Genomic DNA, 16,359 nt, shown 5'->3' on the forward strand with positions numbered 1-16,359 from the left:
ATTACATCAGCAGCCATGGGTTCTTAGGATTAATTTGCACAGTTGTTTTCTGCCTGTTATTTCAGCTTTGAGCTTGGTGAATTGAACCGAGCTGGTTTTGGCACTTGAGCTCCTGGTTTTGCTGCTGGCTTGGGAAGGAGAGTCCCAGGATCATCCTAGAGCAAAGGGAAAGGGCCTCAGGACATCCCCAGACCTCCTCAGAGCCATGAGTATGGTGTGAGGTAGCCCTGAGCCATGTCCTTGCTGTCGTGCAGATGTGTTGGTGTGGACCAATGACCAGGTCATTCACTGGATCCAGTCCATTGGGCTGCGCGAGTACGGCAACAACCTGGTGGAGAGTGGTGTGCACGGGGCCCTGCTGGCCCTCGATGAAAACTTTGACCACAACAGCCTGGCCCTTGTGCTGCAGATCCCCACCCAGAACACCCAGGTAGGAGCAGCAACCTTGGGGGATTTTGGAGGAGAGTGGCCAGTGTGGGACATGGCTGTGGTGTGACCACACCCGTGTCACCAACTCAGCTCTGCCTTTCAAAGCAGAGCTCTCCTATGGCATGGGGGCTCTTTCTGTCATGCTCAGGCTTTCCTAGAATTGAAGTTTGGGCTGGAAGCACGTTCCCCATTGATGGGGGATCATAATTTTTTGGTTAATTGCAGGCTCGACAAGTGCTGGAGAGGGAGTTCAACAACCTGCTCGCCTTGGGCACGGACCGGAGGCTGGATGATGTGAGTGCCAAACCTCTCCATGTCCTGTGTGACGGGGGAAGGACCTGGGGGTGTTGGTGGATGAGAAGCTCAGCGTGCCCCAGCTCTGTGCTCTGGCAGCCCAGAACCCCCCTGTGCGGGGCGGAGCCCCAGTGTGGGCAGCAGGGCAGGGGGGGATTCTGCCCCTGTGCCCTGCTCAGCTGAGACCCCACCTGCAGAGCTGCCTCCAGCCCCAGGCTCCTATATCAGAAGGACATGGAGCTGCTGGAGTGAGTCCAGAGGAAGAGCTCTGAGGGCTGGAGCTCCTCTGCCATGAGTCCAGCATCCCTTGGAGTCTTTACTGGGACATTTGTGTTGATGTCTCCAAGGCATCTTTGCAGGCAGGCTGCAAAGATGATCTGTCTCTTCTCTACAGGCTGCTGTAAAGAAGAGACAGATGAGCTGGAAAGGATAAAGCCAATGCCATGGGGTCCCAGCAAGATGTCCGATGTCCTCAGCTCAGTTTGATCCCACACTTTTCTAGAGCTGGTCACCAAGGACAGGCATACCCTTGTTAGCTGGTGTCTGACAGGGCCAGGAGGTGCTGCTGGCACTGACCCCGGGCCTGTCACACGCTGTTCCCTGCAGGGCGATGACAAAACCTTCCGTCGGACGCCGTCCTGGCGCAAGCGCTTCCGCCCACGGGACGTGCACAGCATCAACCTGCTCAGCGGCTCTGCTGAGACCCTCCCTGCCGGCTTCCGTGTCACCAGCCTCGTGCCACTGCCCCCTCCAGCTGCTCCAGCCAAGAAAATGCCCCCGGAAGGTGGGTCAGCCCTTCTCCAGGGAAAGGGGGTCCTCTCCCACCCCTGCTCAGAGTCTTAGGGAATGTAGGGAAGGATGGGCTTGCTGGTCACCCAAGATGCTCAATCCACATGATCCTGGAGTGGTGGCCTGCTGGAAATGTTTTTCTGAAAGGGTTACTTCAGACCTGTGTGTGAGTTCTTGGTTATGAACTACAAGAACCAGTTAGGGGCCAGGATTGTGGCATGAAGTGGGATATGTCACCCAGGGGCTGCCAGGATGCAGGAGCCCAGTCTGGGCCAGATTCCTCCATTCTGGTTTTGGGAACCATATTAACTGGCTCCATTTGCCTGAGCTCTCCCAGGGCTGGCAGGACCTGCTGGGACACCCTGCCTGCCTGTGGTGCTGGCTGTCCTGTTCTATGTCCTAGGATCTGCCTCCGCCACACAACTCCTTTCTTCAAGGTGTCTTGGTCCCTTCCAAAGCTGTAGGGGGCAGAAGCTCCAGCCAGGTCACCCCGATTTGTCCCCTGTACCAGGCACCCTGGTCCCACTATCCCAAGGCAGCAGCTGCTCCCCACTGGAGCAAAGCTGGCTTCAGCAGACTCAGAAATAAGGATGGGAATGAGAATTAAAGAGCTGTGTACTTACCTTCAAACTCCAAACCCCAGATTCAGCTCTTCTCCTGCCTCCAGTTTTGCTCAGATGTCCCAGCTTTCCATCCAGGAGTTTGGGTCAGGCTTCTGTTTTACCTTTTTCACCCCATCCCTGGAAGCTGCAATTCCCACCTGGCTGAAGACAGTGAAACCTGGGACAGAATCCCACCCAGACAGGGAGCAGGGTGCTCACTGCCCAGGAGCAGGGATGGCAAGTGGCAATTTCCCAAATTCCCTGGAGTCTCAGGAGCGTCTGAGCTGGCCAAACGTGGCTCTTCCTCTGACCCTTATCTTCACATGGCTGCAGTGCACAGTTGCTGCTCAATAAACACAGGATTTGGGGACGCTGGGGCAGTCACTAATTGCTGGGGCAGTCACTAATTTGCTCTTTGGTTCCCTTCCAGTCAGTGCCTCCGGGTCCCCAAGGCTGGAGACCTCCACGGTCCGGACGTACTCGTGCTGAGGGTCAGTGAGATGGGAGCCAAGCCTTGGGTGAGTGCGAGGCCCTGGAGCTGGCCGGGGACCAAGGGCAGAGCAGGAGCCCAGCAGCACCCAGGCAGGGGGCTGCCCTCACCAAGCTTTGGCCATGGAGGACCAGGGAGACCCCAGTGGTGGGGGAGCTGCTGCTGCCCCAGGCTCACAGAGATGACGCAGGAGGGATGCTCAGCGTCCCACCGCATGCGGTTTGTCCACTCTTGGCCAGGTGGCTCCACTGGGGACCCCAGGATGCCATTCCCACTTGTGTGAGGGAAGGATAGTCAAGCACTTCCGGGAGGCTCCTGCTGTGCCCTGGGCCATGGTTGCCCTATGCCAGGAGGATCCAGTGCTGATTCCATCTGGGTTTGTTGGCCGGTGGGTGCACGGGTGGAGCTGAGCCATTATCCTCACGGAGCCTTTCCCACTTTGCTCCTCAGCAAACCTCCATGTCTGTACGCCATGTGCTGGCTGCCTTCCAGGACGAGAGCCCAGCCTGTGCCTGTTCCTCGGCCCCGACTCACAGACTGTCACTGCTGTGGACCGACAAGATCTGTCCCTCCTGCTCATGCACCCCCTGCTTCCCCCGGCTCCCGTGGCTCCCACTATGGCCTGTCCCCCACTTCTCCTGCGCTGGCTGGGCCATGGATGTGCTCCAGATGCCATCCTGGCATGGTGCAATTTGGGGAGCAGCACAGACACCCCCAAAGTGTCTGCGGTGTTTGGAAACCTCTCTCCTGCCTGGTTCATGTTGCCAATCTGCCACGGGGCTGCACTCACTTGCCTGAGCCCGGGGCATCAGGGATGCTGCTGCCCACAGGACTTGAAGCCAAGGAAGATTCAGGCTCGTGAAAATCCTGCCTCCAGGGTGGCCGGGCAAGGAGCTGCCCTTAGGGGGGCTGGGGCAGTGCCAGGGCTGGTGCTGGGTGGGATGAAGGGGGCCCAGTGTGAGGCCAGGAGGGCAGTGTCTGCCCAGGGCTGGGTGGGCAAGGTGCTGATTTTGGTGCTGTCAGGTGCCCTGTTCAGGGGGGCTGTGCCTGGGACCGCCCCACATGGCTCATGGGGACGGTGTCCAGCATCCACAGGAGAGGGGACCCTCCTTGGGTGCCCAGGGAGACAACGGGAGCCCCCTCCACGCCTGGGATGTGCCCACCCTTCCCCTCTGGTTGCAGAGGAGATGCTCTCCCCTCCTGCCTCCTGGCAGGGGTCAATCCAGGAGGCTCTTAACTCTTCCCATTTCTTCCATAGGGTAGGATCTCTTTGTCTCCTCATGCCACGTTTGCCTTGTGTGGCCCCTATTTCTGATGTGATATTTATTGATGGCTGGAATGACCTTATACTTATCATGTGCTGTCTGGAAGTGCAATATCTGAGAGACTTTACAGTCACAACGTCTTTTCGGTGTATCATTTGCCTAATACAGTACTAAATATTTTTTTAATTTGAAGAGTCAGTGAGCCCTTTATATTGATGCCCTATTTCTTTCGTCATAGTACTGGTACTGCATGGACTCCAAACCCTGGATCGGGTCAGGAAAGGATGTATGTGTGTTCCAATAAACAGGATTTTAAAACAGTGCTGGCTTTGAGCCTCCTTTATAGAGCCCAAATTAAAAATATCATTAATCTCTAGCTCCCTAAAGATCTTTGGGGTGCAAGGCTGAACCCCAGTTAAACACCAGTGAAATCACTGGTCCATGTGGGGCTAATTGAAGTGTGGCACATCCAATTCCCAGCTGAGTGAATGGACTGAGGTCCAGCTGGATTTACTGATATGAAAATCTCCAACCTGGATTTGGGGATTGTGTAACTGGGGAGACCTGCATAGGGCAGGAAAACAGTAAAGGAAACCCCAAGCTGTCCAAACAAGAATGCCTTTATTTAAAAAAGAATCCAAATAAGTTAGCAAAAATAATAATTAAAAAAACCCTAAATGGCAACTGCACACAGCGTTCAGTAGAAAAGACAGGTGGGCTCCGGGTCAGCACCACCGGACCTTGGTCAAGGAGCATCTGGAAAACTCAGCAAAGCGAACCCAGCACACACATTGGCCCTAAACCCGCCCGGCCCTGGCTGGGCAGCGGAGCAGGGCCTGGCCCTGGGAAGCCCCTCCAGGACCTGCGGCCGCTGCCCCATCCCACCTCTGCCTGTTCTTCTTGCAGCCCGGCAGGAGCGCTCCAAGGAGTGGGAAGGGAGCCGAGTGGTGTCAGCCGTGCAGCCCGCAGCACTGGAGGGGTGGGTGTGATTTCCAGCGGCTGGACCCTTCTGGCATCTCATTCCCACCCCATTACCATTTCTTGGAGCCGCCGGGGTTTGCACCAGCTCAGTTTTGACCCCGCTCCTCTGGGAACGTCACAGCCACGTCCTCCACAGCAATGCTCTCCACGATGGAGGACAGCGAGTGCAGATTGCGCTCCTCGGCTGCCTCGTCAGCCAGGAGGTGATCTGGGGAGACAGAGGGGTGAGGATGCTGCTGGGAATGGGATCTGTGGGAGCAAGGTATGAGGACACTGCTGGGAAGGGGGACTGTGTGCTGGAGATGGCTCCAGGTTCTGCTCAAGGGGATGTAGGTTAGTGGTGAACATGGCTGAGGGTTGGACTTGATGATCTTTTGCATCTGTAACAATTCATTGATTCTTTTCTATGATTCTATGACCCCATGATCCTCCACAGGGCCAGAGGGACCTAGGGACCTGCTGCCAGCCCCCACCCTGGGGAAGGATGGGAGAGCAACAGGGGGTGGGACTTTGGGATCCTTTATAGGTTTTAATCTCCACTGGAAAATGAGATTTAAGTTTCTGCCTTCTGGGGAAAATAACAGGTGGATTTGGCAGGGGCAGGGATAATGGCAAGCATGGAAAAAAAGATCAGCAGCTGCCAAGGGGGTGTAGGGAGGGAAGGGGGGCTGGGGCAGAGCTGGCCAGCCATGCTCAGCTATGCCCAGCCGTGCCCAGTGATGCCCTGCCAAGCATGCCAAGCCAGGGATGGCAACAGATGAAACCCCTGCTGGGGATGAAGGCACCAGGGCCCCAGGCTGCTGCAGCCCAATTTCTCAGCTCCCAGGGGTTGGTGTTTTGGTGAAATCAGGGCTCGGAGAACCCTGAATTACTGAGAATTGAACCAAGGAGGTTCTGCAGGATTTCTGAGCTCATCACTCTGCAGCAGTGGGACGGGGAGAGAAGGTCAAGGTTCCTTCTGCCCTTTGCTCCACGAGTCTCCTGCCTGGGGAGGGGGTTGGCTCAGTGATGCTCTGCTCCAGGCCTGCAGTGTCCCTGCTGTTCCCACTCCCTGCAGAGCCCAGCTAGGCCGTGGGATGCCCCAGGGAGGTGAGGAGGGCGTTACCTGCAGGGTTGGTGCCGAACTCCAGCTGGCTGCTCCACTCGGGGCTGCAGGAGGAGCTGCCGGACCCGCAGTCACTGGATGCCTGCAGGAGCCCAGAGCAACTGTGTGTCACCTCCTCTGGCACAGCTGAACCCCACCAGCATCCCCAAAAACACCCAGGGGGCTCATCCCACAGCATGACACCCCTGTGGAGGGGGACATGTCCCTCCCCACCTGCAGGAGCCAACAGCACGCGGGGTCCCTAGGACCCATCAGGGCCAGGTGCTTCCTTAACCATAAAGGCTGGAAAAAACCTCCTTTTTTTGGAACACTGGCCACAGAGAAATGGGGCTCCCTGCTCACTGCAGGTAAAAAGGTGTCGCTTTCCCCACTGATTATGAAAAAGGGCTGGAGACAAACAAATGTCCTTGGGTAAAACACCTTTTTACTGAGAATCACCTAATCAGGCTTGTAAAAAATGATACATGGGCTAGATGCCCTCAGGCCGTCCTGAGGGAGGAGACTGGAAAAAGCTTTTGGCAGTTTGATTTGTGGATTTGGAGCTGAGTGGTTGTGGAGAAAAGAGCTGACAGCATGAAAAATGAGAGCATTATTCAGCACAGCTCAGAATTCACTTTTTTTGGGTGTGTCTTTATCTGGGAATGGGTGTCAGCTCAGGTAAAACCCCAAAAGTGATTTATATGAGCAACCTCACAGTCCCAACTCTTTGTAGCAGACAAGAATGGCACTTTGGCTCTACAAGCTCATGGCAGCATGGGATAATTAATTAGCACTTGGACTTATTTCCCATTAAAGCAGGAAATTCTTACAGATATGATCTTTTTTTCCCCCCCCAAATATTGGCTTTTGCATCAATATGTGAGCCCCTGGCTGCACCTGGGAGAACGGGCAGCTCACAACAGAAGTGACAAAGGGACAGCTCAGCACAGTTTTGGGCACATTTGCAAATCCAAGTGGATTCTGGGACATGGATATTGGATCCTGGTATCCAAGTGAATTCTGGCATTAAAATGGATACTGGGACGTCCCACTAATATGTAGGATGGAGCCTAAATACTTTTTCATTCCTTAATTCAGCATTAAATTTTATCACCTGGATACCTACTCGTTGGGCCCTTAAATCCCTTAGTCTGGAAGGAGATGTGGGATTCCCTCTTCTGGGCCTCTGATACTGTCCTTCCATATCTGTATCTGTATCTGTATCTGTATCTATCTATATCTATATCTATATATATGTATTTGTATCTATCTGCATCTATATCTATATGGATATCTATCTATCTGTCTATCTATCTATCTAACTATCTATCTATCTATCTATCTCCATATATCTATATGTCGTATTTATATCCAAATCTACTTTATCTATTTCTGTATCTATATCATCCATATCTACATTATCTATATCTCCATAATCTGTATCTATACATATACCTGTATGCCATTTATATATTCTATATCTAATCTATATAATCTTTATCACTGTCTATATTATTGATATATATTTATATAATCTATAATTTGTATCTATCTCTATCATATCCATATCAACTTCATCTCTAATTTGTCTGTATGATCTCTGGATCTATAGAACCCATGTCATCAATGCCTAAACCAAAACATACCCCTTAATCTATCTATTCCATCTCTCCCTAGACCTTAGCTGTGGTTTCAGCTCTCTGTGCATTTGCAGATCCAAACCTCAGAGCAGCAGGGAAGCACATACCCAGATATCCACAGGAATCAGGGGGAAGGTGAAAATACCTCTCAAAAACTTGGTTAAATGACTAAACTCTTGTGGAGTGACAGGTCCTGGCTCTCTGGGGATGGTGGCAGGACACAACTACTGAGTGTCCTCAGCCAGTGCCCAAATGGGCCCTTAGGTCCTAGAAACCAGAGCTGTCCCTGTGCCATCCCTCTCATCCCTTTCTCTGCCTGGGTGTGAACAGGGAGTTAACACTCCCTGTTTTATTTTATAATTCATGCTTTATATTTTTTTGTATATTTCATATCTATATTTATATTTTTGTATTTAGTATTTAATATTATTGTTATGTTATATTATATTTTCATTTAGTTTAGGTACTTCATTTTCACCATTCCCACCCGTCCCCAGCCCAGTCCCACGTGTCACTCATGTGCACGGCCCCAGTGCAGCCATTCACAGGGACAGAGTGGCTGTGGCCCCTTTCCCGCAGGGATGCGAGCACTCAGCAGGGCTGGATCATTGTCTCCGTGCCCCCGTGCAGGACACACTCACACAAACACCAGTGTCCCAAGATGGCAGTGTCTGCCCTGCCCCAGAGCTGGGGTCCTGTTCCCCCCCAGCAGGACCCAGTGCCCCAGAGCTTCTGCAGTGCCTCTGCTTGAGGTTACCCCACAGGGCATCACCCCACAGAGCAATGTCCCCATAGAGAATCACTCCCCTATGGCATCACTCCCATAGGCCTTAACCCTGAAATGGCATCAACCCCTTAAAGCATCATCCCATAATGCATCACCCGTGTAGAATGGACACCCCAAAATGACATCACCCCCCCCAAAGAACATCATTCCCATATGGCATCATCCCCATAGAGTGTCACCCCCATAGGGCATAACCTCCATAGGCCATTGTCCCCTTAGAGCATCTCTGCCATAGAATGGCACTCCAAAATGACCCCACATCAGGCATCACCCCCATAGAGCATCACCCCTAAATAGCATCCCCCTACAGAGCATCGTCCCATAGAATATCACCCCACAGAAAGTCACCTTCATAGGGCATTGTCCCCCCAGAGCATCAGCCCCACATGGCCCTTCTCCCATGGAGTGTCACCCCGAAATGGCATCACGCCCATAGCGCGTCACCCCCACACTCATCACCCCCCGGGCACCACCTCCCGCAGGTGCTGCCAGCCCGGGCTGGGGACGCGGGGACAGCGGGGGCACTCACGGCGGGCGGGGGTCGGAAGCGCAGGTCCCGCTGCTCCCGCTCCTGCTGGTTGAGGGAGCTGAGCAGGCTCTGCAGCCGCTCGATGTACTGGATGGCGCTGCGCAGGATCTCCACCTTGGGCAGCCGCTGGTTGGGGTTCAGGAGGGTGCTGCGCTTCAGAGCCTCGAACGCCTCGTTCACCTTCTTGAGCCGCCGCTTCTCCCGCAGCGTGGCCGCGCGCCGCCGGTCCATGGACACCGATTTCCTCTTGCACACCTTGCAGGCCCAGGGCAGGCACTGCCCGGGACAGTGCTCGGCCAGCGCCTCCTTGTCCTCCAGAGCCACCCTGCCCTCGGCACACAGGCCCGCCTCGGCGCGCTCGGGGAACGCCGCGGGCTCGTAGGCCTGCAAGCGGGAGCCCAGAAAGTTTTCCTCATCGTAAAACCTCTGCTCCGGGAAGAAATACGGGTTGGTCTCGAAGAGCTCCATGGGCGGCTCGGGGACGTGTGCGCGGCTCGGGGACGGCTGCTCCCTCTCCCCGCGCCAACTGCTTGGTGCCATTTAAACCCCGGCGCTGGCATTAAATCACGGAGATAAATATAGAAAACCCAAAGGAAACCTGAGCCCACTCTAAGCTGCTGCCTCACATCAAAACTTGTCCGTCTGATTCTATGTGCTCTCCCCACGGGGATTACGGTGCCCGGCCCGGCGGGGCTGGCACGGCTGGACCCGAACAAGGGCTTTGTGTGAGCCCCGAGTGCCGCTGGGGGCTGCGGGCGGCTGGCAGCTCCCCCCGGCATCCCCGCGGCATCTGCTCCCTTCAGTTACGGCCGGGCTGGGGGAGCCGTGGTGGCCTCGTGGCCGGTCTGCCTGACCAGGGCACCCCATCCTTGTGCGCTGCCCCCATGGATCCCGCGGTATCCCAAATCTGTGCCTTCCCTGCGGTGGGACTCAACACCAGCACAGCATCGTCCCCTTTGCAGCCCGTCCCACCTCCCGATCCCGCTCTGCCCCATATTCCCCATGGTCCCATCCTACCCGTCCCTGTTACACTGATCTCGCTTCAGCTGAAGCCTCGGGAAAGCCTTGGAATCCAGCCCTGGGAGGGATATCCCAATGCAGGGAGCACCCCGGGCTCCAGTCCCATCTCTGTGGACACCCCTCTCTGTTCTCACCAGTCCTGGTCCCAGCTGCTGTGCCTGCTGCCTGTCCCTCAGGAACAGAGCAGGCAGGAGCAGGTAGGACAGAGCCAAAGCCCAACATTTCCTCTGCCGTGGGTGCCCAGTCAAGTTTCTTATCACATTTGTGTCACAAAATCCATGTTTGTGGCTAGTCTCGTGCACCATACCCAAGGGACACCTTCTCCCACGTGTCTCCAGGTTCCAGCAGAGCCAGGCTGGGCTCAGCCCTCTCCCAGCTGTCACTGCTTCATCCCACCTGCTCTCCTGTGCTGGCCTCTGTACCTGTGGGTAACCAAAGCCCCAAATGCCACCCTGATGCACGCCTCTCCCAGAAAGGACACATTGCTCACACATTCCTGACAGGGAAACTGAGGCAAACCCAGCAGCAGCATGAGGGGGATTTTAACTCATCCCCATCCCTTCTCTGCTGACTCCAATGGCTTGGCTACAAATCTCCACCTTTGTCTTTAATTCAGAGGGGATTTTTTTTTCTATCTGGAACATCACAAACCATCTCCCATCTCCTCCTATTCCTGCTCCAGGCCAGATTCCAGCTGAGGGATCGGTCAGTGGAAAGAATGTCAGCAAAGTGCAGGGCCAACCCTGCTGGGATTCTCCTTCCCCAAATTCCCCCTCCTTGGAGAGGCTGTGCTGTGCCACATTCCCTGTGCCCACTATCAGCACCCTTGCTCACTTGGTGTTGATTTCTGGCCTTGTTGGAACCTGTCATGATGGTCTTCTCTCCTTGTTGTGATTCGTTTGTGGCCAGGAGGTTTCCAACACCTCCTCACCCCAATTCCTGCTCTCCCGGGGTCCCAGCCCTGTGGATTTGCTGTCCCCATGGTTTTAACATCTATGAAAGCCTGCACTAAGGAAAGCAGGACCTGCAGCCTTGAGATTCACCCTCAGCACAGCCCCTGTGCTCCCCACGGCCACTCAAACTCCAAAATACTCAAGAAGGAAAGAAATCAGAGCATCAGCTTGGCCTTTGCCTAAAGGAAAAGCACTAAAAGGGTTGGGAAGAGGCAGGATTCATCCCTCAGGTGTGCACAGGTGCCCATGGCAGGAGTGAAGGCTTTAGGAGTGGATAACCTGAGCCTGAGGTCTTCACGTCAGCCCCACACCATCACATCAATCAGCCTGAGTCACTCACGGGGACCTTTATCAGTGGCACTTGGTGGACATGGCCCCAGTGAGCCTCTTGAGCTGCAGCTGCATCCCTGGGTGAGAGGTGCCAGGGCCACCCTGGAATAAATGGGCGTTTTGGAAATGCAGGAGCATGTTTGGAGGGTGAGAGACACAGTGGTGACATAATGGGCTCCAGGGGCACATGGCTGACCTGCACAGGAGAGCGGTCAAGCATTTGTCAGTTCATAAACAGGGGCAGCACTGGTGGGGGAGCACCAGCCACGTGTCCCCAGCTGGAGAAGTGGCACGAGCCAGCCCCAACAGGGCCACCAAGGCCACTGTGTACCCATGGCTGAGCGGGCAGGGGAGACAGAAGGCAGCTTAAGGAGATGGGGAGGAAAGGACACTCAGTGCCAGCATGGGGTGGACACTGGGAAGAGGGATCCCACTGGCAGCTGCGCTGCTGCAGCAGCTGCACTCACTCCAGCTCCATTTGAGGGTCTCATCCAGTGCTGTGGGAGCAGGGATAACGCTGTGCTCACCCAACTGCAGCTCTGCAGTTCCTTCAGCCCCTCCATGCCATGGATGATCCCTCCTGAATGGAGGAGGGACACGGCGGTGTCTGGGGTCTGTAGGTCCAGAGGTCTCATCCCGGTAAATATCAAATCAAGGATAATGAACCCCATTGGGCAGGTAGCCATCACCAAGGGACCCCATGCCTGGGCCACAGGGAGGTTCCCATCACGGCCACCCCACCCCACGAAGGCACCTGCTGGGGGACGGCCAGGCGTGGCTTTTCTCGGTCCCGTGGGTGCCCACGGCGGCCGAGGCTGCGCCCCGGGTAATTCGGAGCCTCTGAGGGGGGATTAGGACTCTGCTGCCGGCTGTCAGGTTATCCTGTGATGGATGGTGGCGGCTGGGAGGCAACACAAAGTGACGCTGTGTGAGCCCCGGGCAGAACGTGCTGCGATCCGTCACGGGGTGACCTTTCCCCGGCCGGCGGGGGCCTCGCGGGGACGGCTCACCCCGACACAGCTGGCGGGGAGGGCAGCCACGAGCCCAGAGCTAAAAATACCCGTCCATTGAGAAAATCCCAGAGAGGAGGGTTTGTCCTTGCTCCTCCGGGGCAGCTTCCCAAGCCAGTGGCCAGGTCCACGGAGCGGGGTCACGGAGAGACACCCAGGGGCTGCCTCGGCTGTTTTGCTTTCCCACCACGTCTGACGGTCTGGATTTGCTGAGTTTTGGGGATACACGTGAGCGTGGTGCAGCCTGGGGAGTCCCTCCCAGTGCACAGAGCCTTAACCAGTGCATGTCCCTGTTCCGTGCTCGGAGCTGCACACACAGCTCTGGTTGCACATCCCTGCCTCGGGCATCGACCTGCACCGTGCCCACGCTGGAGAAGCGATAGTGGGGATGGTGCTGGCCGGCTCCTACTGGAAAGGGCAGAAAAACCTGGGTTTGTGGGCTGGTGAAGAGATTTGGATGCCCCAAATCTCTTCATCAATCCGGGGTGCCGGGACCATCCCACTGATGAGGAAAAAGGGGGAAAGCCAGGGCTCAGCAGATATCACCCCTCTGGGATTTCAGCACAGGAAAGGAGACTCACCAAAATGTGACTTCCAGTTGGACCCACCCTCCCACCCCCACCGGGCACCCCACCAGGCACCCCACCGTCCCACATCCCCTCTCGCTTTCCAGGCTCATCGACATCCCTTCCTGCCGCCGTGACAAGTCGTAACATATTTGGGAGCAGCTGCAGGCGGCGGGGAGATGCTTGGCCCTGGCCCCACGCTCGGCCGAGGAATGTGGAGCAGACCGCTCCTCCGACACCCGGGATTTCCGACGTGCCTGCTCGCCGGAGATTTGGGACGGCGACAGCTGCTCGGCCAGGATGGGGCTCGGCAGAGCCTTCCCGTTCAGCCTCAGCCTGAGGCTTTGTACATCCACATCTCGTGCTGCTGGGGATTTGGGGTTAGTTTGGGGTCCAGCCCGTGGGGAGCAATGGGGGATGATGTCCTGCTGTTTGTCCCGGCAGGGATGGCAGCAGCGGTGACAGCACCAGCAGACAATCCCTCCGTCACCTGTAAGTGCCAACTCGTCCAGCTTCAGTTCCCTGGTGGGAATAGGGCTGCTCCTGCAGCTCTTGGGTCCCCATGGGGCTCAGCACCCTTGCTGCCCTCTCACTCCCCAGCACTCTAGGTGCCCCAGTTTCCCTATCAGGAAATCAGGGATCATGACAGAGGTCTAAAATCTGTCTGGAGAACAGTTTTATTTTTGTAATTAACTGTCTTTGTTGATCCCTCACCTCCCTCCCAGGTCAAGCTTACGGAGAGGTGCTGGTGGCTGAGTAGCCCCCAGTACACTGGATCCCAGTTTGGGGGCAATACTGGTTGCCCCCACATACCAAGCCACTGGGCCCTGTCTATGAATTTCAGTGGTGACCTGCTGCAATCACCCCGTGTGCCCTGACCCACCAGGACCCCCATTTGGGGACAAAACCAGGTACCCTGACCCATGAGTGTGCTGGTTCCCAGACCAGGGACCACACTGGGTGCCCTGACCTCCCTCCTTGCCCACACTGATCAGGGGATGCTCTGCCCCGCTGCAGCACTAAACCTCTGGTGTTTCTGCCCCACCGTGGCCTCCCTTGCTCCATAACTCCATGGCCTGGACATGACCCTTCCCCTTCACAGTCCCTAGCCCCAGATTACAGTTGGAGGAGGGATTCACCCAGCAGGACCCCCACTAATAAACCCCTCAGTAGGGTTTCCCTTCTGGACCCTCCCTGTCAGCAAGTCAGGGGCATCCCTGGCTGCTCCATCCCCTGCAGGGTGGCACCGGCTGGGCTGTCCCCACATGTGTCACCGAAGGAAGAGCAGGGGGGACTTGCGTTGCCAACAAGGGGTTGTTTTCCCTGGAGTGGGACACTCTGGCAGGAGCAAGTTGCAGGACAGGTGGGGGTTCAGAGGAAGACCCATGAATGTGAGGGATTCGGCAGTGACATGTGGCGGCTGTTTGACCCCAAGAGGGGGACAGCTGTCCAGGCAGGGGAGGGCATGAGGGCCGGGGACAGGACCTGGGGACAGCAGCATCCCTCGGCAGGGACAGCCCTGACACGATGCCTGGAACCAGCAGGGAGGGTGGGGAGGGATCTGGGTGACTGCCAGCCAAGTGTCCTGGGTGAGTGACCATCAGCTTGTCCCCGTGGTGGGCATGTTCCCTTCCCTCCATGGCCTGACTGGGGCTGATGCTGCAGGACCCAGATCTGGTGAGTAGAGGAAAAAGGAGCTTGTGATGCTCATGTCAAGCTTTCATACACCAGTGAGTCCTGTATTTTTCTGCTCCCACCCCAAGTGACAGCAAATTTTGGCACAAGGAGGGGTGACACTCAGCCTCCTCTCCCCACCATGAAGGGCACCCCGTGGTAACTCGGAAAGACAGGGAGGGAGAGTTGTGACGATTTTGTGGCTTCAGCGTGGGATTCCCCGGAGGACAAGGGTCAGCAGACTCCCCCCCTTGACATGCCAGCAGTGATGCCAGACGCGCCGGTCCCCAGGGAGGGGCCCCCAGCCCTTCCGGAGGGGCCCCACCCTGAAAATTCCCCTGGCAGGGGCAGAGCTTTCTGTGCCCCCCCCCTTCCCGATTTCCCCCCTGTCCGGGGAGCCGAGCCTCAGCAAACCCCGACCCCCACTCGCATTCCCAGCTGTCGCCGCTCCGGCACTGCTCCGGGGGCTGGAGGAGAATCCCGGCCCGGGGCCGGGCAGAGCTGCACCCCATGGGGGTCCCTGGGCCAGCCCCACCCGGGGATGTCCTGCTCCCAGAGAGCCGATGGAGCTGGAGCACAGGCGGGGGAGGAGAGCCGGGAGGATGAGAAGGGGTTGGGAGGGATGAGAAGACTCGGTAGGTTTTGGTGTAGGGAACAGAAAAGGGGTAGGTGTTTTTGGGCTGCTCCCCGTGCCCCATTTCAGGGGATCAAGCTCCTTCCAGCCCATCTCAGCCACTGAGGAAATGCAGCTCCTGGCTGCCTGCTAGGAAAAATGCCTTGAAAGGCAAAATTATGGAACCATGAGGTTGTGACCGAGGATAAACCCTCCGTTCCTTGGTCAGGTCGCTCGAGGGTCCCATGAGACCTGGGAGGTTCAAGGTCTACGGCTCCGTGCAGGAGGAACGGCAGAAGGAGGGAGGAGGGATGCGGGAGGATCGAGGAGGGATGAAGGAGGGATGAAGGAGGGATGAGGGAGGGATGAGGGAGGGATGGCAGGAGGCATCAGCCACCGCCGCTGGACGGGAGAGGGCACCAACAGCCCAGTTATCCACAGCCGAGCCCGGATTTAGGGATGCACACCTCAAGCCAGAGACCAAAATCACCCCAGATCCCTTTGAATCCCCCTTTTATAGGGGGAACCCGCCCTTCTGCCGCAGGATCCAGGGTGGGGCCCCTGGCAGCTGAGAGGGAGGATCAGGATTTGGAAACCGTGGGGTTTTTCCCTTGTATCCAGATCCAGTTCTCCAGCAGGGATGATCCCAGCTATTTATTTCCGACCCCCCCATGGGAGAAAATCTCGTGGTTTGTTTTTTCCCGCGGCGTAATGACCCCAACAGGTGCTTTTCCTGCCTGACGGCCGAAAATAGCTCCCAGGGTTTGGCTTCCTGCGGTTCCTGCTCCGTCCCAGTTCCCTCATTCATCTTTTGGGCCAAAACATCCTAATTCGGGACGGTGAGGCTTCAGGAAAGTGGAAGGACTTCCCGGAAACACTTTCCTTTGTGTTTTCCTGCTCATTTGTGGATGAAATTGTCCTGGAGAAGGAATTTTTGGCCTCAGCTGAAGCAGACACATTTGCCCCCAAATCTGTTTTGGGGAGCAGCTGGCTTTCATCCCATAGGGAGGGACAGGAGTGTGATTTGAGGGGTTCCCTTCTCTATTTCTTCTTCAGCAGAAATATAAAATAATATCAATCATATCAATAATTAACAATCAAATATTAATAATTTAATATAATATACAAGAAATATTATAGTTATAGTTATAGTTATTGTTACTTCCACTATTATCTTTTTCTATTTATTCTCTTTCTCCTCTGTCCCTCACAGGATGCTCTTTCCCAGTATCTGTGTCCCATCTGGTTCCTTTGGCTCCATGGATTTAATTGCTTTTGGGAAGTGCAATGGCTGGGGTAGGGG

General features: G+C 55.9%; 2 protein-coding genes across 2 annotated transcripts in view; one reads left to right on the forward strand and one right to left on the reverse strand.

Annotated features, from left to right (window-relative positions):
- The window catches only part of PPFIA4 (PTPRF interacting protein alpha 4), a 39,190-nt gene extending 35,695 nt beyond the window's left edge, over positions 1-3,495 (forward strand). The window contains exons 26-30 of the mRNA XM_041422640.1: positions 255-430; positions 655-723; positions 1,330-1,507; positions 2,545-2,632; positions 3,055-3,495. Of these exons, the coding sequence (XP_041278574.1) occupies positions 255-430; positions 655-723; positions 1,330-1,507; positions 2,545-2,603 (482 nt within the window). The 3' untranslated portion in view covers positions 2,604-2,632; positions 3,055-3,495. The remainder of the gene's footprint in view (positions 1-254; positions 431-654; positions 724-1,329; positions 1,508-2,544; positions 2,633-3,054) is intronic.
- A 1,010-nt stretch (positions 3,496-4,505) lies between these two features.
- MYOG (myogenin) lies at positions 4,506-9,416 on the reverse strand. The gene is made up of 3 exons (XM_041422670.1): positions 8,891-9,416; positions 5,956-6,037; positions 4,506-5,058 (listed from the first exon to the last, which is right to left on the reverse strand). Exons 1-3 carry the CDS (start codon positions 9,356-9,358, stop codon positions 4,937-4,939), a joined length of 672 nt encoding a protein of 223 aa, XP_041278604.1. The 5' UTR covers positions 9,359-9,416; the 3' UTR covers positions 4,506-4,936.
- Positions 9,417-16,359: the final 6,943 nt, after the last annotated feature.

Source organism: Onychostruthus taczanowskii, unplaced genomic scaffold, assembly GCF_017590055.1.
Source record: "Onychostruthus taczanowskii isolate IOZ18803 unplaced genomic scaffold, ASM1759005v1 scaffold74, whole genome shotgun sequence".
NCBI classification, from domain to species: domain Eukaryota; kingdom Metazoa; phylum Chordata; class Aves; order Passeriformes; family Passeridae; genus Onychostruthus; species Onychostruthus taczanowskii.